This window comes from Salvelinus alpinus, chromosome 24 (assembly GCF_045679555.1).
Source record: "Salvelinus alpinus chromosome 24, SLU_Salpinus.1, whole genome shotgun sequence".
Taxonomy (NCBI): domain Eukaryota; kingdom Metazoa; phylum Chordata; class Actinopteri; order Salmoniformes; family Salmonidae; genus Salvelinus; species Salvelinus alpinus.
In genome coordinates this window covers 29,631,949-29,659,571 of record NC_092109.1, presented here as the reverse complement: position 1 = coordinate 29,659,571, position 27,623 = coordinate 29,631,949, and the positions used below count along the sequence as shown (strand labels likewise).

Here is a 27,623-nt window from a genome sequence, read left to right as displayed (position 1 = left end):
ACACCATTTGCATGGCAAAGCAGCCCTGTCCTGATGAAATGGGTCACCACTGCACCGCACACTTGGCCCTTCTCTCTCTCTGTGCTCTGACTCTAGACTGTTTTCTGTGGCCCATCTGACCGTTGCATTTCACAGTGACCTGTTTCTGTCTAGATCTCTCTGCAGAGTGCATTTGTTTTCTCCAGCCAAGTTTTCAACTGCTGAGCTGTGGATTGTTGGCGCTATCAAAACATATCATGGAGACTAATAGGAATGGCACTTGGAACAGCTGATGATGTACAGAGGTGAAGTTCAGGCCACTGCTTGTCTGTCTGTCTGTCTGCTCCACTCCAACAGTTAAGGTTGCCAGATCCAGGCCTAGACTCTGTCCAGGAGGGGTGAGGTTATGATGGCACACACACAAGAACACACACACACACACACACACACCCACAAGAACACACTCAAGCCCACCACCTCTCTAAGACCTCCATGAATCCCAGATAACCGTGGCAAGTGTTCTGTTGCTAAAACCCATGCATGAGCAGCCAGATTCACAGCCATTGAATTCCATTTATTTGTTCATTGCTATCTTTATTTCATGTTTAAGAATTTATATGGACGTCAAACATCCCATTATAATCCCAGCCTGCCAAATAGTGACCAACTGCAGTGTATCCCTTGTACCCCTTAGCACTGTTTCTAGAGGGAGAAATAACATTCCAGTCCTCCCAGTCAGGGGTAGTAGTAGTGGGGTATAGGAGGTGTCAGAGCTGCTTCAAAGGGTCAAGCACAGTTTGGGGGAATTTAATTGGGATGGGCTGAAGCAGATTTTCTCACCAACAACCAACGAGCAGAGTGGTCACGCTGGTGGTTTCTGATTATCCAGAATGAGTACATTTTTATTTGGTATCTGGGTTAAAGTTGTTCATGGGACAGCAGACGTTTCAGTCATTTGGGTTGCCATCCGAGCTTGACTACAGGGCAACAACTCACTGAACTAGTTTCTGTCTGAGCTATCAGATAAGACATTTAGCATGTCGTCATGGGACGTGCTCAGTAAATAGGGGTTCAGTTAGATTTAATGGTCCTCCATTAACTTCTGTGCATTTCTGTATCTGGTCTGATAACAACTAACCTCAGTCCATCTCATTCGAAGTAATCCTGCTTTACAACAATAGTTTGCGAAGGCCTGCAAGGAGCTTATGCTCCACAATAGAGCCTTCGGGCATCATACACAATAACTATATAGCGCTACTGTAACATGGTTTAAAATAAATTTGGGATGTGTGGACTTTTCTGGTGTGAGTTTGTGTGTTGTCTGTTCTGGTCTAGCAGTAGAGGCCCTGTAACAAAAAAATGTGTATAGAGTTAACATAGTTAGCCGAGCCTAACTCATTATGAAAGGCTCCTCCCAGACCACACACTTCAAATAAAACACCTGCCACAGCCAGTCTCTGAGTTGGTCTTTGATGAATACATATACAGTGCCTTGGGAAAGTATTCAGACCCCTTCACCTTTTCCACATTTTGTTACATTACAGCCTTATTCTAAAATTGATAAAATAATTTTTTCATGCACAATTTGTGATGGGATAAGATGACACTTATGAGAAGTTTTTACATGCTATGAGTACTTGTTCCATGCTATGAGTAGTTATTACACGCTATGTGTAGTTCCATGCTATGAGGTTGTTCCACGCTATGAGTAGTTGTTCCATGCTATAAGTAGTTGTTCCATCCATTCTGAGTATATACTATTATACAATGCATTCGAAAAGTATTCAGACCCCTTGACTTTTTCCACATTATTACGTTACAGGCTTATTCTAAAATAGATTTTTTTTCTCTCTCTTTAATCTACACACAATACCCAATAATGACAAAGCAACAACTTAACAAATATATTCAAAATAAAACAGAAATACCTTATTTACATAAGTATTCAGACCCTTTGCTATGAGACTCGAAATTGAGCTCAGGTGCATCTTGTTTCCATTGATCATACTTGAGATGTTTCTACAACTTGATTGGAGTCCACCTGTGGTAAATTCAATTGATTGGACATGATTTGGAAAGGCACACACCTGTCTATATTGTTGTCTACCTTATTACCCTTTGTGCTGTTGTCTGTGCCCAATAATGTTTGTACCATGTTTTGTGCTCCTACCATGTTGTGCTGCTGTTGTTTGCTACCATGTTGTTGTCATGTTGTGTTGCTACCATGCTGTGTTGTCATGTGTTGCCGCCATGAAATGCTGTTGTCTTAGGTCTCTCTTTATGTAGTGTTGTGGTGTCTCTTGTCGTGATGTGTGTTTTGTCCTATACAGTTGATGTCGGAAGTTTACATATACCTTAGCCAAATACATTTAAACTCAGTTTTTCACATTTCCTGACATTTAATCCTAGTACAAATTCCCTGTTTTATTTCAGTTAGGATCACCACTTTATTTTAAGAATGTGAAATGTCAGAATAATTGTAGAGAGAATTATTTATTTCAACTTTCATTTCTTTCATCACATTCCCAGTGGGTCAGAAGCTTACATACACTCAATTAGTATTTGGTAGCATTGCCTTTAAATTGTTTAACTTGGGTCAAACATTTCAGGTAGCCTTCCACAAGCTTCCCACAATAAGTTGGGTGAATTTTGGCCCATTCCTCCTGACAGAGCTGTTGTAACTGAGTCAAGTTTGTAGGCCTCCTTGCTCGCACACGCTTTTTCAGTTCTGCCCACAAATTTTCTATGGGATTGAGGACTTTGTGATGGCCACTCCAATACCTTGACTTTGTTGTCCTTAAGCCATTTTGCCACAACTTTCGAAGTATGGTTGGGGTCATTGTCCATTTGGAAGACCCATTTGCAACCAAGCTTTAACTTCTTGACTGATGTCTTGAGATGTTGCTTCAATATATCCACATCATGTTCTTCCCTCATGATGCCATCTATTTTGTGAAGTACACCAGTCCCTCCTGCAGCAAAGCACCCCCACAACATGATGCTGCCACCCCCGCGCTTCACGGTTGGGATGGTGTTCTTCGGCTTGCAAGCCCCCCCTTTTTCCTACAAACATAACGATGGTCTTTATGGCCAAACAGTTCTATTTTTTTTCTCATCAGACCAGAGGACATTTCTCCAAAAAGTATGATCTTTGTCCCCATGTGCAGTTGCGAACTGTAGTCTGACTTTTTTTCTGGCAGTTTTGGAGCAGTGGCTTCTTCCTTGCTGAGCGGCCTTTCAGGTTATGTCGATATCAAACTCGTTTTACTGTGGATATAGATACTTTTGTACCTGTTTCCCCCAGCATCTTCACATGGTCCTTTGCTGTTGTTCTGGGATTGATTTGCACTTTTCGCACCAAAGTACTTTCATCTCTAGGAGACAGAACGCGTCTCCTTCCTGAGTGGTATGACGGCTGCGTGGTACCATGGTGTTTTTACTTGCGTACTATTGTTTGTACAGATGAACGTGGTACATTCAGATGTTTGGAAATTGCTCCCAAGGATGAACCAGACTTGTGACGGTCTACAATTGTTTTCTGAGGTCTTGGCTGATTTCTTTTGATTTTCCCATGATGTCAATCAAAGAGGCACTGAGTTTGAAGGTAGGCCTTGAAATAGATCCACAGGTACACCTCCAATTGACTCAAAATGATGTCAATTAGCCTATGAGAAGCTTCTAAAGCCATGACATAATTTTCTGGAATATTCCAAGCTGTTTAAAGGCAGAGTGTTACGGCTCTCGTCGAAAGGAGTGGACCAAAGCGCAGCGTGGAAATTGTTCATGATTATTATTTATTTTTTTAACACTCAAACAAAATAACCAAAGTGAAACGAAAGCGCACAGTTATGTCAGGTACAGACATGAAACAGAAAACATAGACTGCCCACCCAAATCACACCCTGACCTAACCAAATAGAGAAATAAAAAGGCTCTCTAAGGTCAGGACAGTCAACTTAGTGTATGTAAACTTCTGACCCCTGGAATTGTGATACAGTGAATTATAAGTGAAATAATCCGTCTGTAAACAATTGTTGGAAAAATGTATTGTGTCATGCACAAAGTAGATGTCCTAACCGACTTGCCAAGACTGTAGTTTGTTAACAAGACATTTGTGGAGTGGTTGAAAAATGAGTTTTAATGACTACAACCTAAGTGTATGTAAACTTCCGACTTCCGCTGTATTTAATTTTTTATTTCCCAGACCCCATCCCCACAGGGGACCATTTGCCTTCTGGTAGGCCGTCATTTGTAAATAAGAATTAGTTCTGATTTGACTTGCCTAGTTAAATAAATAAAATGTCTATATAAAGGTCCCACAGTTGACAGTGCATGTCAGAGCTAAAACCAAGTCATGAGGGCAAATGAATTTTCCGCAGAGCTCCGAGACAGGATTGTGTTGAGGCACAGATCTGGGGAAGGGTATCCAAAAATGTCTGCAGCATTTAGGGTCCCAGAGAACAGTGGCCTCTATCATTCTTAAATGGAAGAAGTTTCTAACCACCAAGACGATTCCTAGAGCTGTCCTCCTGGACAAACTGAGCAATCAAGGGCGAAGGGCATTGGAGGTGACCAAGAACCGGATGGTCACTCTAACAGAGCTTCAGAGTTCCTCTGTGGAGATGGGAGAACCTTCCCAGAAGGACAACCATCTCTGCAGCACTCCTTCAATCAGGCCTTTATGGTACAGTGGCCAGACAGAAGCCACTCCTCAGTAAAAGGCACATGACAGCCTGCTTGGAGTTTGCCAAAAGGTACCCAAAGACTATCAGACAATGAGAAACAAGATTCTCTGGTCTGATAAAACCAAGTTTGAACTCTTTGGCAAATCTGGAGGAAACCTGGCTCCATCCCTACAGTGAAGCATGGTGGTGGCAGCATCATGCTGTGGGGATGTTTTTCAGCGGCATTGACTGGGAGACTAGTCAGGATCGAGGGAAAGATGAACGGAGCAAAGTACAGAGAGATCCTTGATGAAAATCTGCCAAGGACATCAGACTGGAAGGTTCACCCTCCAACAGGACAATGACCAGCAACCTTACAGAGCTTGAGAGAATCTGCAGAGAAGAATGGGAGAAACTCCCCAAATACAGGTGTGCCCAGCTTGTAGCGTCATACCCAAGAAGACTCGAGGCTGTAATCACTGCCAAAGGTGCTTCAACAAAGTACTGAGTAAAGTGTCTGAATACTTATGTATATTTAATATGACAGTTTATTTTTTATAAATATGCACAAATTTCTAAACACCTGTTTTTGCTTCGTCATTATGGGGTATTGTGTGTAGATTGACGATTTAAAAAAACAATTTAATCCATTTTTGAATAAGGCTGTAACGTAACAAAATTTGAAAAAATTGAAGGGGTCTGAATACTTTTGGAATGCACTGTGGAGTGTTTGAAGTTGAAAACCCTCCTCCTTCCCTGATACGTTACACCCATGTTAAAGCAAGGGATGTACACCAATACTATGCCTCCACATGCCTCACTCCATCCTAGTGTCACCCAAAGAGAGCTGGAAAGTCTGCAGGCGGAGTGAGCTGCTGCGGGCCCTCTCCAGACCTCTGAGACCTCTCTGCCTGACCGCCTTGACCTGGCTGCCTGCACGTCACTGTCCCTCCCCCCTCTACCTCTCTCCCCTCCTGAACAAACCCATTAGTGTTTGATTGAAAGGATCCTCAGCATGGAGAATGGGCTTCTTTAAACCTTGTAAAGTGGCCCCCTAATCCTTCAAGTACTGCCATAAATCACCACAGGATTACCACCGCTCTGCCACCCAGCCAGCTGCTCCCCGGCCCTGTCATTGGGCAGGGCACTGGGTGGGGTGGGGTGCCGCCTGTCTCTGTCCCCTGCCCCAGCATGGGAGCTGTTAGCTAGGGCTGGGAATTGCCAGGGACGTCACGATACAATATTATCACTATACTTAGGTGCCGATATGTATTGTGATTCTCACGATTCTACATGTATTGTGATTCGATACTGTGATTTTGTGTTTCTATATATATAATATATTATATAATATTGTTCCCCATATGTCTGCTGCAGAGTGAGCCATGAGAGTTTTGATCAGCCATGGAAATAGAAGTGCTGAAAACTAATTGGCTCCATTATTAAAATTGAGTTTTAGTGCAGGTACAGCCAACTAGTGCAAAACTAATATTGTGATTTTGTCAAAACGATACAATATGATACAACATATTGTCAAAGATAATATCCCGATATGTAACTATTGATCCCCCCCCCTATCACTACTGTTAACCTGGACACAGGTGGGGCACGGCTCTGCCTAATTGACCTCTTGCTCGAGGCCTGAGAAAGCAGGGTAGCGTCAGTCCAGATGGGACTGGTCCTGGTCATTTATCCTAAGTCACTGTGTGACACGACTTTGCCCTGGGGAGAGAGATTCTGTCAGACATAGCCTATACCTCGATCACAAGTAACATAGGCTACAGTCCTCATGCTGAAGGCTACAGTTGAAGTCGGAAGTTTACATACACTTAGGTTGGAGTGGCGTTCTGTCTCCTAGAGATGGATGTACTTTGGTGCGAAAATAACAACATTCCAGAACAACAGCAAAAGACCTTGTGAAGATGCTGGAGGAAACAGGTACAAAGTATCTTTATCCACAGTAAAACAAGTCCTATATCGACATAACCTGAAAGGCCTCTCAGCAAGGAAGAAGCCACTGCTTCAAAACTGTCAGAAAAAAGTCAGACTACGGTTTGCAACTGCACATGGGGACAAAGATCGTACTTTTTGGAGAAATGTCCTCTGGTCTGACAGAACAAAAATACTGTTTGGCTATAATGACCATTGTTATGTTTTAGAGGGAAAAAGCGGAGGCTTGCAAGCCGAAGAACACCATCCCAACCGTGAAGCACGGGGGTGGCAGCATCATGTTGTGGGGGTGCTTTGCTGCAGGAGGGACTGGTGTACTTCGCAAAATAGATGGCATCATGAGGTTGGAAAATTATGTGGATATATTAAAGCAACATCTCAAGACATCAGTCAGGAAGTTAAAGCTTTTTCGCAAATGGGTCTACCAAATGGACAATGACCCCAAGCATACTTCGAAAGTTGTGGCAAAATGGCTTAAGGACAACAAAGTCAAGGTATTGGACTGGCCATCACAAAGCCCTGACCTCAATCCCATAGAAGATGTGTGGGCAGAATTGAAAAAGCATGTGCGAGCAAGGAGCCCTACAAACTTGACTCAGTTACACCAACTCTGTCAGGAGGAATGGGCCAAAATTCATCCAACTTATTGTGGGAAGCTTGTGGAAGGCTACCTGAAACGTTTGACCCAAGTTAAACAATTTAAAGGCAATGCTACCAAATACTAATTGAGTGTATGTAAGCTTCTGACCCACTGGGAATGTGATGAAATAAATGAAAGCTGAAATAAATAATACTATTATTCTGACATTTCACATTCTTAAAATAAAGTGGTGATCCTAACTGACCTAAGACAGGGAATTTTTACTAGGATTAAATGTCAGGAATTGTGAATAACTGAGTTTAAATGTATTTGGCTAAGGTGTATGTAAACTTCCGACTTCAACTGTATTTCACAGTACAGCTACTAAATAGCGGTGTTTCTTTCAAACAGATTGCGCTATTGCGCCTGTCCATCACAGAGGCCTGTCTGTGTCACATGGCACATCTCACCAGGAGTTCCATGTATCTCACACACACTAATTCTCTCTCACATGGAGAACCATTTCACTGTGTCTTAGAGATAGCGGGAAGCTTTCTTTAACACAATGAAACCCACCAGGAATTTTACGATTGTGAAGCCATGACCTTTTTCTGATAGGATTTGGAGATGCTCTAATCTTTACTACAGTTAACATCACACAGTTTCACAAATTATCTGCTCTTTTACCTCACTGCTTTCTTACCTCATAGCTCATCTGATTCTTAATTCCATTGTATTACAATTGTAGTTTATTTTCACAGTTAATTTCTTATGTGTGGGCCTCTAGCTACTAGACTGTAATGCTATATTTTGCCCTAGATCTAACTCACACAGACCAAGACCATGTGACCTAGAATTGAGGTCACCTTGTTTGGAGGCATGTTTAGCATCTTACTCTGCTGCATATGTCTGTGCTGCCTCTGCTACTGTTTAATTCATTGTGTCCCCTTTATCTTCCTGTAACATTATAGGGATCTATTCTCTTCAGACCCCAACACAATTCTGTGCTCGTTCCTGCAATATTGCATCATTGATTTTCTCGGTCTTTCACTTATGTGTTGGTTAGCGTCATTGTGAACCGTTAGCTTGGCTATTCAAGACTGGTCTTTTATTCAGATGGTGCAGTCTCAGGCGAATGGCGGACGCCCCGTCAGCAGCCCAGTCACTTAGGTTCAGTTAGAGGCCTAAAGAACCCTCTACTTCGCTGTCTGTCAACGCAGTAATCCCAACGACCTAATGGCGTAGCTCATCTGTGAAATGAAGTGCTGCGTAGCGAAGCTCAGGTCCCCATGATTCACTGGCATCAGTCTGTCTGAGTGGGGATTCAGGCATTTTAATGGCTGTATAAGACTACATAAGTGTTTTTCCCCAACATAATTGCATCCCCACAAAATATTTATTTTGCTGACAGTATTGGAGTATTGGACATGGAATAGGTTATTACAAAGCAATGAATGACTTCACACTTGCGTGCCAGTCCCTATGAGCTGGTTTCTGACTGGTTTACCCTCACATCAACCCGCCCTCCTCTGCTCTCCAGATGATTGGTTTAACATCAACCTGCCCCCCTCTCCTCTCCAGATGAGCGTGAAGCAGTGCAGAAGAAGACCTTTACTAAGTGGGTGAACTCTCACCTGGGCCGTGTGACGTGCCGCATCGGGGACCTGTACACTGACCTGAGAGATGGACGCATGCTCATCCGCCTGCTGGAGGTGCTGTCAGGAGAACAGCTGGTCAGTAACTCACAATCCCTCTTTATCTGTCCTCCTAACCCTGACCCTAACCTTAACCCTGACCAATCACTCATGGCTCAACTTGTTTGTCCTGAACTAACCCTCTCATTCCTGTATTCTCTTGTCCTCTCTCGTTGTTTTTCTCTCGCTGTGCTCCATTCTGCTTAACATGAAATCTATTTTCATTCTTATACCCTCTTCCTCTCCCTCTCTGTTTTCCATGTCACTTTCCATCACTCTCTCACACCATCCTGAATTTCCCCCTTCTCTTGTCTCTGTCCAGCCGAAGCCCACTAAGGGGCGTATGCGTATCCACTGCCTGGAGAACGTGGACAAGGCCCTGCAGTTCCTCAAGGAGCAAAAGGTCCACCTGGAGAACATGGGCTCCCACGACATCGTGGACGGGAACCACCGCCTCACCCTGGGTCTCATCTGGACCATCATCCTTCGCTTCCAGGTACCGTGTGACTCCTTGTAATGTTCTGTACAATGCCTTTCTATGGGCCTTCCTAGAGAGTAGAGGGCGCAAGTGAATATTACACATCCCAGCCCACTTGTGTTCCATTCACCACCCTCACCTGGGTCAACCCAACCCCACCCTGCCTAGTTCAAAACTAATGGGAATGGAAGCAATTACCTCTGTTCTGTGGTTTTCTGGGGCCATTTTGGTTTCAGAGAATGTTAATATTCTAATGAGATTTCAGTGTTCTTTTTTCCCCTCATCTTCTTTTCATGACAATTACATGTTTTTATGACAAGCAAAGCTCTCCTGTTAGACGGATGTTCTTCATCATCAAACTTAACAAAGAGCTGTATGTAAGACCGATGATTTCAGTGAGGTCTTAATGAGAGAGAGAGAGAATGTAGGTAGTGTGTCTGACTGAGAGGGTGCTCTGCTTAACAGATCCAGGACATCAGTGTGGAGACTGAGGATAACAAGGAGAAGAAGTCAGCCAAAGAGGCTCTGCTGCTCTGGTGCCAGATGAAGACCGCTGGGTGAGAAGAGGGAGAGATTCTAGGATGTGTCCAGTAATGTGAATGTATGATGAAGATATGTGAAATGATGAGTTCTTTTATTTTAATAATTTCCCGTGTTTGTCAACACCAAAAGAGCCTGGGTACTGAGTTGATGATTAATGAGCTGTTACCTTGACTCTGCAGGTACCCCAACGTCAACGTTCACAACTTTACCACCAGCTGGAGAGATGGCCTGGCGTTCAACGCCATCGTGCACAAACACAGGTCAATTACCTTCCCCTTTGTCCATGTTGCCTGTCACACTATGAAATGCGTTAGTCACTCATGTTAACTGTAGGCCCTGACATTGTCCTTCACCTGGCACTCTGTCCGTATGAAGTGATATATTCATTCTGTCCGTGACTAGATGTCCAGTACCTTGGCCTGTTGTCCTTGCAGTGTCGTTGAGGAATAGGCCTGTATCCCCATAAATTGATGAAAATAAAATAGGAGTTAGTTGACCTAGATAACGAATAAAACCAACTCGTTTTGCATCCAAGGCCATGCCTGGTGACTCACCATTGCCCTCTGCTGGTGACTCCTACTGCATTACGGTGGGACTCAGACCCCTAGAGTGTCTGATTTTTAACATGACAAGAACTGTAACAAATGGAAGCCCATGGATGATGCTCATCAGTCAAATACTGGCACATTTGAATGTATGCCTGCAGCTAGTGTATATTGCTCACTTGAGACTCAAAGTACGAGTAGTTTGAAATGTGGACTGAATGAGCTACAAGGCAATCGTGTACATTCTGTCACTGCCATTTTCCTTATCTGATTAGAATGGGGTCGCTCTGAATAAGTGGAACAATGTTGAAGTTGACTTTGCCTACACATCTTAGAATGTACAAAATCATGGTGACGTGTTGATGAACTCAACCTGTAGTGGTAAGGATGCTGTCTTTACGCATTATACATGAGATTCCTTTCATTAAAAGCAACACTTGTTTTCCCCTCCCTGTCCAGACCGGACGTGATTGAGTTTGACACCCTGAAGCGGTCCAATGCCCACTATAACCTCCAGAATGCCTTCAACACAGCAGAGAATAAGCTAGGCCTCACCAAACTCCTCGACCCAGAAGGTGAGTCAGGGAGGTCAGAGCTCAGACTGGACAAGTGTCGGATCGTATGTGGCCTCTGCCCTTGCCCTCTGGCTAGTTGTCACCAACACAGTGCTCCTGTCATGTACCAGGCGAGCTGGATGAGCTGGATTGGGTGTGGGAGGAGGATTACTGGAATGAATTACAACTTAAGTGAGAATAGGGTCTATGTGGCCAGGCTGGCCATGGGGCAGGGCTTAATGATGCCCTCTGACATCACAGAGGAAGTCCATACATGGTGAGGGTTTGGCAACGCTCTGGGGCCATCAATCAGGGCACATTTAGAGACGAGCACCATGTGTGTTTAAGTTGAATTGACTGGGTTAAGATGGGAGACCGTTTCTGTGGGCGTGTGTGTTCGACTGTGTGGAAGTGTGTGTGTGCGACTGGATTGGAAGTTTGTGCATGTTTGTGTCAGTGTGTGTCTGACTGTGTGGGTATGTGTCTCAGTATGTGTGTGATTGTGTGTGGAGAGGAGATGAGGATCAACTGTCTCTCTTTCCAGATGTCAACGTTGACCAGCCAGATGAGAAGTCCATCATCACCTATGTGGCCACCTACTACCACTACTTCTCCAAGATGAAGGCCCTAGCTGTGGAGGGCAAGAGGGTTGGCAAGGTGGGGTGCAACGACTGTTTAACTATTTATGTGTGTGTGTGTGTGTGCGTGCATGTCTTCCTGTCACTGTCTTTGGAGCTTGTCTAACCCCTCTCTTTCTCCCTCCCTTCCACCCAGGTGCTGGACTATGCCATTGAGGCTGACCAGCTGGTAGGGAACTATGAGAGCCTGGCTTCAGAGCTGCTGCAGTGGATTGAGCAGACCATCCTCACTCTGAATGACCGGCAGCTGGCCAACTCCCTAAACGGTGTGCAGAACCAGCTGCAGGCCTTCAACACCTACCGCACAGTGGAGAAACCCCCAAAGTAAGACGGGGAGACACGCTGGGGGGAAATTTAGAATTTAAGAACAGGAGTGATGTTCTAGCAGGTTGGAATCATAACTGCACATATTCCATGTTAGGTGTCTTACCTGGCTGTGTTGGTGTTCCTCAGGTTCACAGAGAAAGGCAACCTGGAGGTGCTGCTGTTCACCATTCAGAGCAAGATGAGAGCCAACAACCAGAAGGTGTACATTCCCAGGGAGGGAAAGCTCATCTCTGACATCAACAAGGTGTCACCCACAGGGCTCCAGTTACTCGCTGTTTAAATGCATTACTTGTCCTGAGTAGAGCTTCAATAAACAACAGTTAACCCTGCAGGTGTTTAAGATCGTGAATAACACCCCTGGTTTAATTAAGGGACCTCTCTGACTAGCTGTGTTCTGATTGGCTCTGCAGGCGTGGGAGCGTCTGGAGAAGGCAGAGCACGAGCGGGAGCTGGCGCTGAGGAACGAGCTGATTCGACAGGAGAAGCTGGAGATGCTTGCTGCTCGCTTCGACCGCAAGGCCGCCATGAGGGAAACCTGGCTGAGCGAGAACCAGCGGCTCGTCTCTCAGGTAACACCCCTGGCCGAGACCTGGTAATGTATTCACAATGAGGAGGAGGGCGGTTATATTTGTCTCCCAGGTGTCCACAGACCAGAGATAACAGTAATCATAAGTGATGGTTGTGATTACATTATTTTGACGAGACATGTTTACTGCAGACCAGCCAGTCTAATTATCTAGTAATGTGGAGGGGAGTGATAAATGACTACAGACACACTGTAGCTAGCTGATCTCCATTTTAATGGCATTTACAACTATAATTTGCTATCACTGTCATTTCTAGAAGTGAGAGTGGATTTAGCAATTTAATAGACAATTTAATACCCTTGTATGCATTTGAACACATTGACTCTTTCTATCACATATACGTTTATGACCAATGTACACACTGACCTCTCCCACTTCTAACCTCAATCTGTCCTCTTGTCCCTCAGGACAACTTTGGCGTGGACCTGGGAGCGGTGGAGGCCGCCACCCGTAAACACGAGGCCATCGAGACGGACATCGGGGCGTACGGGGAGCGTGTGGCGGCCGTGGAGGCGGTGGCCAGGGAGCTGGAGGCAGAGAACTACCATGACGTGCGTCGCGTGCTGGCGAGGAGGGACAACGTGCTGCGGCTGTGGGAGTATCTGAAGGACCTGTTAGCCGCTCGCAGGGAGAGACTCCACGCACACCGAGACCTGCAGAGACTGCTGGAGGAGATGAGATACATCATGGACTGGATGGGAGAGATGAAGGTACTGGAACATATCAACATGTCAACTCTGCACACACTATATATTCTCCCAGTGTAGAATATGTACTCTTGGTCATTAACAACCTTCTGTAATCCTGTACATTTCACACTATCAACCCTGCATGCTAGTACTCCTTTCAAAATGGTTACTACTCCTGGGTGTAATGGGTTTACAGAGGTTGACTGGGGGAATTAAGTCTGTCTGAGTGTATTCTTAGCTCTTGGCCTCAGCTGATTCCTTTTCCCCTGACGACCTTAAAGGGCAAATCTGCCACTTTCCAATCCTGTATTCATTATCTCCAGCACCATACCAGTGTCTATAGAAATTTAGGTGAAAATTAGGGATGTAACAATTCACCGATACACATCTGTCGCTGATTCAAATGTTTAAGATACAAGTGCATCGGTCTGCGGACCCCAAACCGATCCAAATGTAGGTCAGAAAATCAATTAAAATGTTACGAATCGCCGGTTCCCAAAAATGTCTGGCTCCTAGTACATTCTTTCTACCTTCCGAAAAGACCTCATCTTTTGTGACAGCTGATGTGTCCTCTCTTTCAGTGTCCAACTGCATGTAACTGTGTTGACAGTCATTGATCTGCAAGTCATTTTGCATGCCGAATAACACCAGGCCTTGTCAAACTGCACACTATGCCCAGCTTAGTGCGTTGACCAATGTGAGGTATACGGCCTGTTCCTGACCTTGCACATCTGCGCAGCACCTTCAGAAATGTCTTGTGTGATAGTAGGCTTTATTAGTTGAGTGACAACCTATGTAATTTGCTAGGTTATTGTTATCTCTGCGCTGTTGAAGATGGTGTTTTACCGGAATAAAAGTAAGCTATTGGAGACAACACTCATCTGGCTATACCTGCTTACAATAGATTTTATTTAGATTGTTCAGGATCACCATCAGCAGTAGTTTTGGTAGTTTTTCTTTAGGTAATCAATGTGTATATAGTAATTTTTTGATATACAGGGTAAAGTTGATCATTTCATAACAAGGACAGCAATCACTTTTGCGAGGCGCACCACGGTATGGCCGAATCGAGAGAAGAGATGATCACTCCATTAAAAACTTCCAACCGGTCAAAACCATTTGATTTAGAGATGAGGGTGAAATCCAAAGTTGTGCTATATACTCAGTGACCAGTTTATTAGGTACACTCATCTAGTACCAGGTCAGAACCCCCTTTGCCTCCAGAACAGACTGAATTATTTGTGGCATGGAAACATTGCGCAATTGGTATCAAGGGACCTAACGTGTTTGAGGAAAACTTTCCCCACACCATTACACCATTGCCACCAGCCTGTACTGTTGACACCAGGCAGGATGGGGCCATGGACTCCTGCTGCTTACTCCAAATCCTGACTCTGCCATTAGGATGATGAAACAGGAACCGGATTCGTCGGATCAGGCAATGTTTTTCCACTCCTAAATTGTCCAGTGTTGGTGATCTTGTGCCCACTGGAGCCGCTTCTTCTTGTTTTTAGCTGATAGGAGTGGAACCCGGTGTGGTCGTCTGCTGCAATAGCCCTTCTGTGACAAGGACCGACGAATTGTGTGTTCCGAGATGGCGTTCTGCACACCAATGTTGTACTGTGGTGTTATGTGCCTGTTTGTGGCCGCCTGTTAGTTTGCACGATTTTGGCCATTCTCCTTTGACCTCTCATCAACGAGTTGTTTTCACCCACAGGACTGCTGCTGACTGGATGTTTTTTGTTTTGTTTGTCACACCATTCTCTGTAAACCCCAGACACTGTCTTGCATGAAAAGCCCAGGAAGCCAGACGTTTCTGAGATACTGGAACTGGCGCACCTGGCACCGACGATCATACCACGCTCAAAGTCACTTGGGCCATTGTTTTGCCCATTCTAACATTCAATCGAACAGTAACTCAATGCCTGTCTGACTGTTTTATATAGCAAGCCACGGTCACTTGACCCACTGTCTGTAGGAGCAACCATTTGTGTGAATGGGATGGTGTACCTAATAAACTGTCCGCTGAGCTATGTTATAGCTAATTTGTAAACCACAAATATTGATACATTACTAGCACAAACACTTCATCTGCAAAAATATCAAGTTAATTTGTGGGTGATGGTGATTTCAGAACCAAAGTCTGGGACAAAAAAACATACGCTACATCGCCCCTCCTTTATCTGATATTGGTAGATGCCTAGATGCCTAGTCTCCCCTATGGTTCAGCTCAGGTGCCTACATAGTACATACACCATAGCCATGCATCATTTACACACACAAACACAGAAGTCGGCTCAGACAGATCCAGCTCCGAGAGGCCCAGCTCATGAGTTCCATCAACAGCAGATTTTAATTTAGAATAGAAAATGTGTTTATGCAACAAATGTTAGTGCGTCAAAACGTATTGATTCATTCTGATATCAAACCAAATCACACCGAATCATTTCAAACTAAAACGTTTTGTTCCTGTATTGTATCGGAGCCCATGTGTCTAGATGCGTATCGAATCATTTTGAAAGGGAAAGATGCGCATCCCTAGAAGAACATGGCGTATTTGTATGACCTGTGGTTAAAAAGAGAAGAAGAAAGGTCCTAAAAAAAATGTTTCTCTGTGACATCACAGGGCAGGATTAAAAATAAGAAAACCAGTGATTTTCAAAACCTGTAACGAGTTTCTAGCCAGGGTGAGGGTATTTTCTTGCTCCTCACGTCACCGTGAATCTCAGTGTTTGAAAATAACTGTTTTTAAAATGTTTTAATCCCTTACACTTGTGGAAATTGGCCTATATGGATAGGGCCAAATGGATATGCTTCTAACAGAACTACAAAAAGCATATGCATGACCATGGTAGCAATTGAAAGAACACTTTGGAGATTTATGGGGAAATTATCAGAACAAAGGGGAGGACAACAGTTCACCTGACACAAGACTGAATCCAAACATTACACTCTTGATTTTATGTGCATTTAATTTACTGTACTTTTCATTTGTCAATACCGAAATCTGAAAATACTCTGGATACATTCAGTAACATAAAAATAATATTCATTGAAATTTGGAGTGGGCGCAAGATCATTTTTAAATGTTTTAAAATTGAGTGAGAGGACTAACTGGTGTCTCCAAGTGGCCACACACTTCTCCAGTTCCTAAGTAATTTCAATGCACTTTTATGACTCAAGGAAAGAACTATAAAGTGCTATTTGAGCTCTCCTAGATTTGCCATTGAGCAGTGGAGGTGAACTGAAGCAAGCACACTTGTAGTTTTTTGTTTGCAACACAGCCCTCACACGCAATCTAAAAACGTTCCATTATAAATTGCAATCTGGGTTAGGTGTGCATCATTTTGGAAGATTATTCTAGTACCAACGTGGCTAGCTAAGTTTTACAAATCTTAGTGTTAGGCTTTCAAAAGGCACTTCAGACAATCAGATCATAATATTGGTGTGCATAGAATGGAGTCAAGTGCATCCAAGTGAGTGTTCTGTTGCTAATCATTTTCTTCACAATTCGACAAACAGGCTCATTCTTCTCAGGACAACCCAGGGTATAACGCATGTCAGCCTTCTAACTGTGGATCTAACATAGCGATCATAAACGTTGATACTGTACATTTTTTAAATGTACGTTTTCTAATATGGAAATGTGAAGTGCACATTTGGACTCATGGCTGTGTGGTTTGCTTGTACGAAGTCAAAGCGGTATTCATTATAATCCTCAATGTCTTGTCTTTCAGAACACATCAAGTCCTTTCAATTCACAGCATTTCCCTCACTCAGACAACAAATGTGCAAAAGTAGCGGAAGGGATGGGGACATCTTCCTGTCGCACGCATTGACTGTCATTCAAAAGCCATACAGCGTTGTGAAGCAGAGAACCTGAGCTCTGACATCCTTTATAGCATGTTACTGTATAGCCACCCTGATCCAATTTAGGCACTTACTGTATCAATGACAAAATGTGCCATTTTCAACCCTTATACGGGATTACAGGGACTGGGAGTGGAAAGGGTTCATTTTTGATGACGTCGTCAGGTAGAACTTGTGCCGTTTTCACATATGTAGACACTGGTATTGTGCTAGAGATAATGAAGTTGAAAAGTGGTAGAATTGCCCTTTAACAGATTGATGTTATTGTGATTTAGGGAGCCTTGCCTCATCAATACCTAATGAGCACTCTGTTTTCTCAAATTAAAGTCTCGCTTATCAGTCACCAAGAAAGCTGGCCCCTCATTTACGATATTGACAGCTTTGCTTAATCTATAACTCTCAGTGACTGCTGGAACCATAATGTCTTACCAATTCTCTCTCCCATTACCATTTCATTAGGAGCATGTCTTCACTATGTAGAGAATTTAGTATTTTATTAGGATCCCCATTAGCTGCTTCTAATGCAGTAGCTACTCTTCCTGGGGTCCACACAGAACATTGATAGACAAGAACAGCTCAAGGACAGAGCTACATACATGTATATGATAATATAAAGGTTCTGTACTGAGATAACAGAGAGAACTATACTATAGGCCTACATAGTCCAGACATGGTGAATGACTGTGTTTCTAACATGTCTCCCTGCCATGTGCTCTCCCAGGGTCGTCTGCAGTCCCAGGACAGTGGGAAGCATCTGCATGATGTGGAGGATCTGCTGCAGACTCACAACCTGGTGGAGGCAGACATCTCAGCCCAGGCAGAGAGGGTCCGCGGGGTCCAGAGAGCTGCTCAGCGCTTCACCTCCGACCAACAGGGTGAGACTACAGACATGCACACAAGTTTTATACACACATTGTTACTGTTTGAGTAATTATGAAAAAGATAACATTTGACTACTATGCAACATTTGTTTGGATGCCCCTCCACTGCTAACTAAATAACTAGCTATTTTTCTCCATCTTTCTCTCTCAGTCTACAAGCCGTGTGAGCCGGCGCTGGTGGGAGAGAAGGTGTCTCTGCTGGGCCGGGCCTATGAGGAGCTGGGCCAGCTGGCTGGGGAGCGGAGGGAGCGCCTGGAGGCCTCACGGCGCCTCTGGCAGTTCCTGTGGGAGATGGGAGAAGAGGCGGCCTGGATCAGAGAGCAGGAGCAGATCCTGTCAGGAGGAGACTGTGGCCGCGACCTCACCTCCGCTCTGCACCTCCTCAGTAAGCATGAGGCCTTCAGGGACGAGATGGCAGCCCGCTACGGTCCTCTCGGCCACAGCATCGCCGCCGGACAGACCCTGGTGGAGGAGGGACACTTTGGAGCCCCAGAGTGCACTGAGAGGATCATGGACGTACGTGCTCAGTGGGCACACCTGGAGGAGGTCAGTGGGCAGGGGAAAGGAAAAGGAGATGGACAAGTCTAGAGAGTAGTCTGTCCATTAGCAAAATATAGCAGAATATATAGACTATATAGTATTTCAGAAGTTGATGTATTTCCTCTGTTTGTATTCTGATTCCTTCTCTCTCCCTGCGTCCCCAGACATCCCAGCTGAGGGAAGTGCAGCTGAAGGAGGCGGTGGCCCTGCACCAGTTCCAGACTGACGCCAATGACATGGAGGCCTGGATCTTGGAGACGCTGCGCCAGGTGTCCAGCCAGGAGGTGGGCCACGACGAGTTCTCCACCCAGACCCTAGCCCGCAAGCAGAGAGAGGTGGAGGAGGAGATCCAGAGCCACCGCACCCTCATCGACTCCCTGCATGAGCAGGCCCTTGGCCTGCCCCCGGTCCATGCAAACTCCCCTCAGGTCAGTTACCCCTGGAACAGTATACCAAACCAACTCACACTTTCTACACTAATGCACACTCTCCCGCTGTTTCTCTCTCTCTCTCTGATATATACAGACACTGGCCCATACATATTACATACAGACTCTCAATGTCTCCGCTTAAGTGAGACATATTTTATTTATCGTTCCCATTCTGTATTCCTTGACTTGTTATTGACTCTGGTCAGAGGAGTGTCTTCTGGTTGTTATTGACTCTGGTCAAAGGAGCGTCTTCTGGTTGTTATTGACACAGCTAGAAGATGCTCCTCTTACCAGACTGATTGTTGCTGTCTGTGTAGGTGGAGGGGCGTCTGCCTGCTATTGAGCAGCGCTATGAGGAGCTGGAGTCTCTGTCTGCATCGCGGCGTCAGGCCCTGGAGGGGGCCCTGGCCCTCTACCGCATGTACAGCGAGGCGGGCGCCTGCCAGCTGTGGGTGGGGGAGAAGGAACAGTGGCTGGACGGCATAATGATCCCCACCAAACTGGAAGACCTGGAGGTGGTGCAGCAGAGGTGAGCTGGGGAAGGGAGGAATAAGGGAGGAGTGTTAGAATGATGTTATAAGAAGAAAGAAATTATCTGTAGGCAATGATTTAAATGGCCTTTCCTTGATCGATATCGATCTGCGTACTCACTGTGGTAAATGAAGCGGATATCAAACTGAATCTGTCTCTTCTTTTTAACATCAAAACAACGTTTGAGTATGATAATATTTCACCTTTAGTCTCCATTGTAAAGACAAAGCAATGGAAATATGAGTGATGTGAAATGAGACTGTCTGATGTATCTGTGTGTCTGCAGGTTCGAGACCCTGGAGCCTGAGATGAACAACCTGGGGACTCGTATCTCTGATGTCAACCAGGTGGCCCTGCAGCTCCTGGGATCAGACAACCGCAGCAAAGAGCAGATCCACCAGACACAAGACCAGCTTAACAACAGGTTAGTAGTACTCGACATGTCTCGGACATGAAAAACACACATACCATCTGATACACAGCCAATACTCTGTATACAGTTAGCACTGGGAACAGGTATTGAGACTTCCCCTTGCTCTGGTCCCCAGGTGGAAGGAGTTCCAGCGTCTGGCGGACCAGAGGAAACATGCCCTGGAGTCGGCCCTCAACATCCAGAACTACCACCTGGAGTGTAACGAGATCCAGAGCTGGATGAGAGAGAAGACCAAGGTGATCGAGTCCACCGAGAGCCTGGGCAACGACCTGGCTGGTGTCATGGCCCTGCAGCGCAAACTCACCGGCATGGAGAGAGACCTGGAGGCCATTCAGGTACGGCAGGGTCAACGGTTATGGAGGTGGACAAAGACTTAGGGAAAACCTAATGAAACCACAGCATCAGATAATTTTGAAGATATGATCAGTATTGTTGAGTCATTAACTGTTAATGACATCATCAATACTTTGTATAATTTTATGTCAGATGATGTTGGTGACAACCAGGTATATTTTCCATATCTTTTCAGGGTAAGTTGGACGACCTGAGAAATGAGGCAGAGAAGCTGGCTGAGGAGCACCCGGACCAGGCCGAGGAGATCCATGCCCACCTGGGGGGGATCCAGGAGGTGTGGGAGGAGCTCAACGCCACCATGAAGCGTCGTGAGGAGTCTCTGGGCGAAGCCAGTAAGCTGCAGGGATTCCTCCGGGACCTGGATGACTTCCAGTCCTGGCTCTCCCGCACGCAGACCGCTGTGGCGTCCGAGGACATCCCCACCTCGCTGCCAGAGGCTGAGTGCCTGCTCTCCCAGCACGAGAGCATCAAGAACGAATGGGACAACTACAAGGAGGACTATGAGAAGATGCGGGCGGTGGGTGATGAGGTGACCCAGGGCCAGACGGACGCCCAGTACATGTTCCTGGCCCAGAGGCTGCAGGCGCTGGACACCGGCTGGCAAGATCTGCGCCGCATGTGGGAGAACCGCCACAGCCTGCTGGCCCAAGCTTTCGACTTCCAGACCTTCCTGAGAGACGTCAAGCAGGCTGAGGGCTTCCTCAACAGCCAGGTGAGAACCAGGGCACCAGGGAAGGAGAAGAAACATACAAATATACTGTTTATCTTGATATAGTTACTAATAGTTCTCTCTCCCTCTGTAGGAGTATGTGCTGTCTCACACTGAGATGCCCTCCAGCCTGCAGGGAGCAGAGGAGGCCATCAAGAAGCACGAGGACTTCCTGACCACCATGGAGGCCAGCGAGGAGAAGATCACGGGTGTGGTGGAGGCTGGACGCCGCCTGGTCAACGACCTCAACGCCAACTCTGACAAGATCCAGGAGAAGGCCGACTCCATCCAGGAGAGACATCAGAAGAATAGGGCAGCTGCAAATGAACTCCTCTCTAAACTGAAGGACAACCGTGAACTTCAGCACTTCCTGCAGGACGGACAGGAGGTACAAACCATCAACTAACTCTTACTATAATAATGGTGGTGTGATACATTTTATTGAGATGCTGTTTGTCCTGTATTCAGAAATCTGACAAATCAGTAGTCAAAGTAATTAACCTGAGGTACAGGTCATTGAGTAATATCATTCTCCTTTCTCTCTGCAGCTGACTCTGTGGATCAATGAGAAGATGCTGACAGCTCAGGACATGTCGTACGACGAGGCCAGGAACCTCCACAGCAAGTGGCAGAAACACCAGGCCTTCATGGCTGAGCTGGCCTCCAACAAGGACTGGCTGGACAAGATCGACAAGGTACAGTATGACTATGAAGGATTAAATATTCAATAAATCAGAAAAGGTGTGTGTGCTAGTATTTTACTGTCTGGCTCTCTCTCCCCTCTCCCCTGTTAGGAGGGCCAAGTGCTGGTGACAGAGAAGCCGGAGCTGCAGCCTGTTGTCCAACAGACTCTTGAAGGCCTGCAGAGCCAGTGGGAGGAGCTAGAGAGCACTACGCGCGCGAAGGCACAGTGCCTCTTCGATGCCAACAGGGCAGAGCTTTTCACCCAGAGCTGCTCTGCCCTGGACATTTGGCTGAAGAACCTGTCAGGACAGCTGCAGAGTGACGACTTCGGAAAGGATCTGACATCCGTCAACATCCTGCTCAAGAAGCACCAGGTGGGTGACATTACACTGTCCAATCCAAGCATCATCTTTACCACTTCAAGTCCTCAGTTGTCATACTCCTTTGTGACCATTTGAATGGATAAGTGTCACTTCAATATAAAAGAGGTATAACAAACATGCTCTCCTTCTCCCCGTGTCTCTGTGTAGATGCTGGAGCACCAGATGGAGGTGCGTGAGAAGGAGGTGCAGTCGCTGCAGTCCCAGGCGCTGGCGCTGTCCCAGGACGATGCTGGTGCGGCGGTGGTGGAGGTGGACGGCCAGCAGAGGAGAGTCACTGACAGCTTCTCTCAGCTCCAGGACCCCCTCAACCAGAGGAGGCAGCAACTGCTGGCATCCAAGGAGGCCCACCAGTTCAACAGAGACCTGGAGGATGAGATTGTGAGTGGGACAACCTGACTCTAAATTCAGAGATTTTAATACTGAATCATCATGTGTGTTGTGTACACAGTTTTCTCCTGTTTGTAATTCTTGTTTACTTTCTTCCGTCACTTAGCTGTGGGTGAAGGAGAGGATGCCCCTGGCCACCTCCACAGACCATGGCAAGGACCTGCCCAGTGTACAGCTGCTCATCAAGAAGAACCAGGTGCACAGATGAGGGAGGAAGTCTGGACTTCTATCAGAGTGGGAGGAAATAATTCACATTGGAGAGGAGATGTTGCATTTGGCTAAACCTTTGTTTTGTCTCCCAGACTTTGCAGAAGGAGATCCAGGGCCACCAGCCCCGTATTGATGACATCCAGACCCACCACCGGGGTATGTCCCCAGGGAAGGAGGAGGTGGACGGGGAGTGGCAGTCTGCTCTGGAGCAACGTCTGGTGGAGCTCCGGGACTCCTGGGCCCAGCTCATCGCTGAGACAGATGAGCGCCACGCCCGGCTAGTGGAAGCTAACCGCGCCCAGCAGTTCTACACCGACGCTGCCGAGGCCGAGGCCTGGATGGGAGAGCAGGAGCTACACATGATGTCAGAGGACAAGGCCAAGGTGAGTGGAGAGACGGGCTGTAGCAAAGACGGGCTGTAGTTAAAGAGCTTTCTGTGTTAATGATGATGCTAATGATGTCCATTCTGCACACTTGATTGCTTTGTTTATCCTTTGCTTAATGATGCTGACTCCATATCTGTGATGTGTGTGTCTGTATGTGATGTGTGTGACCCAGGATGAGCAGAGTGCTCTGGTGATGGTGAAGAAGCACCAGACATTAGAACAGGCCCTGGAGGACTACGCCCAGACCATCCACCAGCTGGCCAACAGCAGCCGCACCATGATGACCAGCGAACACCCAGAGAGGTGAGAGAACACAACAGGTTAATAATGTGGGGTTGGGCCAGTAGCCAAGCAAGCGTTGGGCCAGTAACCAAGCAAGCGTTGGGCCAGTAACCAAGTAAGCGTTGGGCCAGTAACCGAAAGGTTGCTAGTACAAATACCTGAGCCGACACGGTGAAAAATCAGTCTGTGCCCTTGAGCAAGACACTTAATCCTAATTTGCTCCTATGGCTGACCTTGTAAAACAACGCATTTCACTGCACATATACGGTGTATGTGACAATAAAAAATAAAAAAACTCAATACGTAACGCTAAAAGTTTACCATATGATTTAACTACAGTCACAATGTTCCTGTCATTACAACTGGCCTGACTCTCTCATTACAACTGGCCTGACTCTCTCTCATTACAACTGGCCTGACTCTCTCTCATTACAACTGGCCTGACTCTCTCTCATTACAACTGGCCTGACTCTCTCATTTACAACTGGCCTGACTCTCTCATTACAACTGGCCTGACTCTCTCATTACAACTGGCCTGACTCTCTCATTTACAACTGGCCTGACTCTCTCATTTACAACTGGCCTGACTCTCTCATTTACAACTGGCCTGACTCTCTCATTTACAACTGGCCTGACTCTCTCATTACAACTGGCCTGACTCTCTCATTACAACTGGCCTGACTCTCTCTTATTCGCCACTACTATTAGTGAGCGTATCAACCTACGGCAAGCCCAGGTGGACAAGCTGTACGCAGGGCTGAAGGACCTGGCTGAGGAGCGTCGTGGGCGTCTCCAGGAGAGGCTGAGGCTGACCCAGCTGAAGAGAGAGGTGGACGACCTGGAGCAGTGGATCGCTGAGAGGGAGGTGGTGGCTGGATCCCATGAGCTGGGACAGGACTACGAACATGTCACAGTGAGTAACACTTTTCTACTATAGATGCTCTACAGACTATCAGTAACATTTCAACTATCTACTAGCCCTAACCCTGAACTTAACCTTTATCCTAACCCCAGCACTAACCTTAACCCTTATTCTAAACCTAACTGTAACCTTAGCAAGCAGTTGCTTATCAACAGATAGTTTGTTAGTATGACCATCTGTAGAGCATCAATTACTGACCTTCAATTACTTAGTAAAACATGAACAAACACACACTTAGGAACACAACACACACTTAGGAACACAACACACACTTAGGAACACAACACACACAGGCACTGATTGTTCACCAACAACTCTTTGTTCTTTGTCAGTATGATGTTCAACCATATGTAATCCCCCTCTCTCCTTAGATGCTGCGGGACAAGTCAGTATGATGTTCAACCATATGTAATCCCCCTCTCTCCTTAGATGCTGCGGGACAAGTCAGTATGATGTTCAACCATATGTAATCCCCCTCTCTCCTTAGATGCTGCGGGACAAGTCAGTATGATGTTCAACCATATGTAATCCCCCTCTCTCCTTAGATGCTGCGGGACAAGTCAGTATGATGTTCAACCATATGTAATCCCCCTCTCTCCTTAGATGCTGCGGGACAAGTCAGTATGATGTTCAACCATATGTAATCCCCCTCTCTCCTTAGATGCTGCGGGACAAGTTCCGGGAGTTTGCTCGGGACACCAGCACCATTGGCCAGGAGCGCGTGGATGCCGTTAACGGTCAGGCCGATGACCTCATCGAGTCGGGTCACCCTGAGAACGCCAGCGTGGCAGAGTGGAAGGACGGGCTGAACGAGGCGTGGGCCGACCTGCTGGAGCTGATCGACACGCGCACCCAGATGCTGGCCGCCTCCTACGAGCTGCACCGCTTCCACCAGGACGCCCGCGAGGCCATGGGGAGGGTCCGGGAGAAGAAGGATGCGCTGCCCTCTGACCTGGGCCGTGACCTCAATACCGTCCAGCACCTCCACCGACAGCACAATGCCTATGAGCACGACATCCAGGCCCTCAGTGGACAGGTAGGCTGCTGCTTTTAACTGTTGACTGCACCATGAATTTCCCTTCAGGGACAATAAAGAAGTTGCATTAAATTGAATTAATTTGGCACCATACAACGGGAGTACAGGGATACTTACAGGAACACCAGTCATTACACACACTCTGAACACACTAAAATATTAGATTTAATGCAGACACTACATGATATTAGCAATTTGTCAGAGCAAAAGGTTAATGGTTTTTAAGCTCCCGTCTGCCCCGTCCCTCTCCATCCCCAGGTGAACCAGGTGCAGGACGACGCAGCGCGGCTGCAGAAGGCCTACGCTGGGGAGAAGGCTGAGGAGATCCACCGGAGTGAGCACTCTGTCACTGAGGCCTGGGAGGGTTTGCTGGGGGCCGGCCAGGCTCGCCGACACCTCCTGCTGGACACCGTGGAGAAGTTCCGCTTCTTCAACATGGTGCGTGACCTCATGCTGTGGATGGACGGGGTCAACCTGCAGATCGACGCCCACGACAGCCCCAGGTCAGACCTGATCATCTCTCACTTGTGTGTCATTGCTGTTCTCCAATGTTAGTTATATTAAGGTCAATGGTTAGGGCCCCAATATAAAATCCCTTTCACCAATGTATTCCGCTCCCCGCCCCACCCTCCCATCCTCTCTCTCTCAGGGACGTGTCCTCTGCAGGGCTGGTCATAGCCAACCATCAGGACATCAAGTCCGAGATCGAGACCCGGGCAGACAGCTTCACCGCCTGCAATGAGATGGGACACTCTCTCATCAACAACAACCACTATGCAGCTGATGAGGTATGGGCCTGGGCATGTCACCGTTACACCACATACAGTACAGTACACACTCCCGTCAATTCACACACACTAGTATTTAGTCAAGGGATTAGGACAAAATCCAATGTCAAAGGTGTGTTTATGCAATGTGTGAGTAGGGTTTGTATTGTACCTCAGTGTGTATTGTGCAGTTTGTTCATGTGGTGTTATTGACCTGCCTCAATTCAGATCCGGGAGAAACTGCACCAGCTCCAAGAAAAGAGGGACGAGATCAACAACAAGTGGCAGGACAAGATGGACCACCTTCAGATAGGTATGTGTACTTCAGGCTGTGGTGGTGGTGTTTCTTAATTTGTTTGTGTTTGTTTTACATTTTAAATGTTTTAATTTGAGTCATTTAGCAGATGCGACTTACAAGTGTGTTAGGGTGTATGTGTGTTAGGGTGTATGTGTGTTAGAGTGTGTGTGTGTTAGTGCGTGTGTGTGTGTTAGTGCATGTGTGTTTTAGCATCTGTGTTTGGGTGTGTGTTTGCATGTTTGTGGGGAGAGAGGGAGAGGTCCTTTCATGGTTACAATTTTTTTTCTCCTGTCCCTCTGTCTCAGTTCTGGAGGTGCTGCAGTTTGGCCGGGATGCATATGTGGCAGAGACATGGCTGGCAGGCCAGGAGCCCCTGGTGCGTGGGGCCGAGCTGGGCTCTAACGTGGACGAGGTGGAGAGCCTGATCAAACGCCACGAGGCCTTTGAGAAGCTAGCCGCCGGCTGGGAGGAGCGCTTCACCCTGCTGGAGAAACTCACTACGGTGAGAGGAGGGGGACAGGGGGCAGGACTGGAAGGAGGAGGGGGGCAGGACTGGGAGGGGGACAGGGGGCAGGACTGGAAGGAGGAGGGGGACAGGGGGCAGGACTGGAAGGAGGAGGGGGACAGGGGGCAGGACTGGAAGGAGGAGGGGGACAGGGGGCAGGACTGGAAGGAGGAGGGGGACAGGGGGCAGGACTGGAAGGAGGAGGGGGACAGGGGGCAGGACTGGAAGGAGGAGGGGGACAGGGGGCAGGACTGGGAGGGGGGCAGGACTGGAAGGAGGAGGGGGACAGGAGGCAGGACTGGAAGGAGGAGGGGGACAGGAGGCAGGACTGGAAGGAGGAGGGGGACAGGGGGCAGGACTGGAAGGAGGAGGGGGACAGGGGGCAGGACTGGAAGAAGGAGGGGGACAGGAGGCAGGACTGGAAGGAGGAGGGGGACAGGAGGCAGGACTGGAAGGAGGAGGGGGACAGGAGGCAGGACTGGAAGGAGGAGGGGGACAGGAGGCAGGACTGGAAGGAGGAGGGGGACAGGAGGCAGGACTGGAAGGAGGAGGGGGACAGGGGGCAGGACTGGAAGGAGGAGGGGGACAGGGGGCAGGACTGGAAGGAGGAGGGGGACAGGGGGCAGGACTGGAAGGAGGAGGGGGACAGGGGGCAGGACTGGGAGGGGGGCAGGACTGGAAGGAGGAGGGGGACAGGAGGCAGGACTGGAAGGAGGAGGGGGACAGGAGGCAGGACTGGAAGGAGGAGGGGGACAGGGGGCAGGACTGGAAGGAGGAGGGGGACAG

The 27,623-nt window shown here is 47.1% G+C and overlaps 1 protein-coding gene across 5 annotated transcripts in view; it reads left to right on the top strand.

The window, feature by feature from the left end:
- Positions 1-27,623, top strand: part of LOC139552562 (spectrin beta chain, non-erythrocytic 1-like) — a 110,926-nt gene that overhangs the window by 70,555 nt on the left and 12,748 nt on the right. For all 5 annotated transcript variants that reach the window (XM_071364398.1, XM_071364397.1, XM_071364400.1 and 2 more), the window contains 30 exons: positions 8,755-8,906; positions 9,190-9,363; positions 9,811-9,902; positions 10,068-10,148; positions 10,893-11,008; positions 11,532-11,644; positions 11,762-11,949; positions 12,079-12,196; positions 12,363-12,521; positions 12,947-13,249; positions 17,820-17,973; positions 18,131-18,525; positions 18,684-18,947; positions 19,268-19,479; positions 19,768-19,905; positions 20,030-20,249; positions 20,444-20,980; positions 21,072-21,365; positions 21,526-21,672; positions 21,772-22,035; positions 22,192-22,422; positions 22,538-22,627; positions 22,734-23,024; positions 23,200-23,330; positions 24,018-24,222; positions 24,893-25,267; positions 25,526-25,770; positions 25,917-26,055; positions 26,263-26,347; positions 26,638-26,834. In XM_071364398.1, the coding sequence (XP_071220499.1) occupies positions 8,755-8,906; positions 9,190-9,363; positions 9,811-9,902; positions 10,068-10,148; positions 10,893-11,008; positions 11,532-11,644; positions 11,762-11,949; positions 12,079-12,196; positions 12,363-12,521; positions 12,947-13,249; positions 17,820-17,973; positions 18,131-18,525; positions 18,684-18,947; positions 19,268-19,479; positions 19,768-19,905; positions 20,030-20,249; positions 20,444-20,980; positions 21,072-21,365; positions 21,526-21,672; positions 21,772-22,035; positions 22,192-22,422; positions 22,538-22,627; positions 22,734-23,024; positions 23,200-23,330; positions 24,018-24,222; positions 24,893-25,267; positions 25,526-25,770; positions 25,917-26,055; positions 26,263-26,347; positions 26,638-26,834 (6,110 nt within the window). The remainder of the gene's footprint in view (positions 1-8,754; positions 8,907-9,189; positions 9,364-9,810; positions 9,903-10,067; positions 10,149-10,892; positions 11,009-11,531; positions 11,645-11,761; positions 11,950-12,078; positions 12,197-12,362; positions 12,522-12,946; positions 13,250-17,819; positions 17,974-18,130; positions 18,526-18,683; positions 18,948-19,267; positions 19,480-19,767; positions 19,906-20,029; positions 20,250-20,443; positions 20,981-21,071; positions 21,366-21,525; positions 21,673-21,771; positions 22,036-22,191; positions 22,423-22,537; positions 22,628-22,733; positions 23,025-23,199; positions 23,331-24,017; positions 24,223-24,892; positions 25,268-25,525; positions 25,771-25,916; positions 26,056-26,262; positions 26,348-26,637; positions 26,835-27,623) is intronic.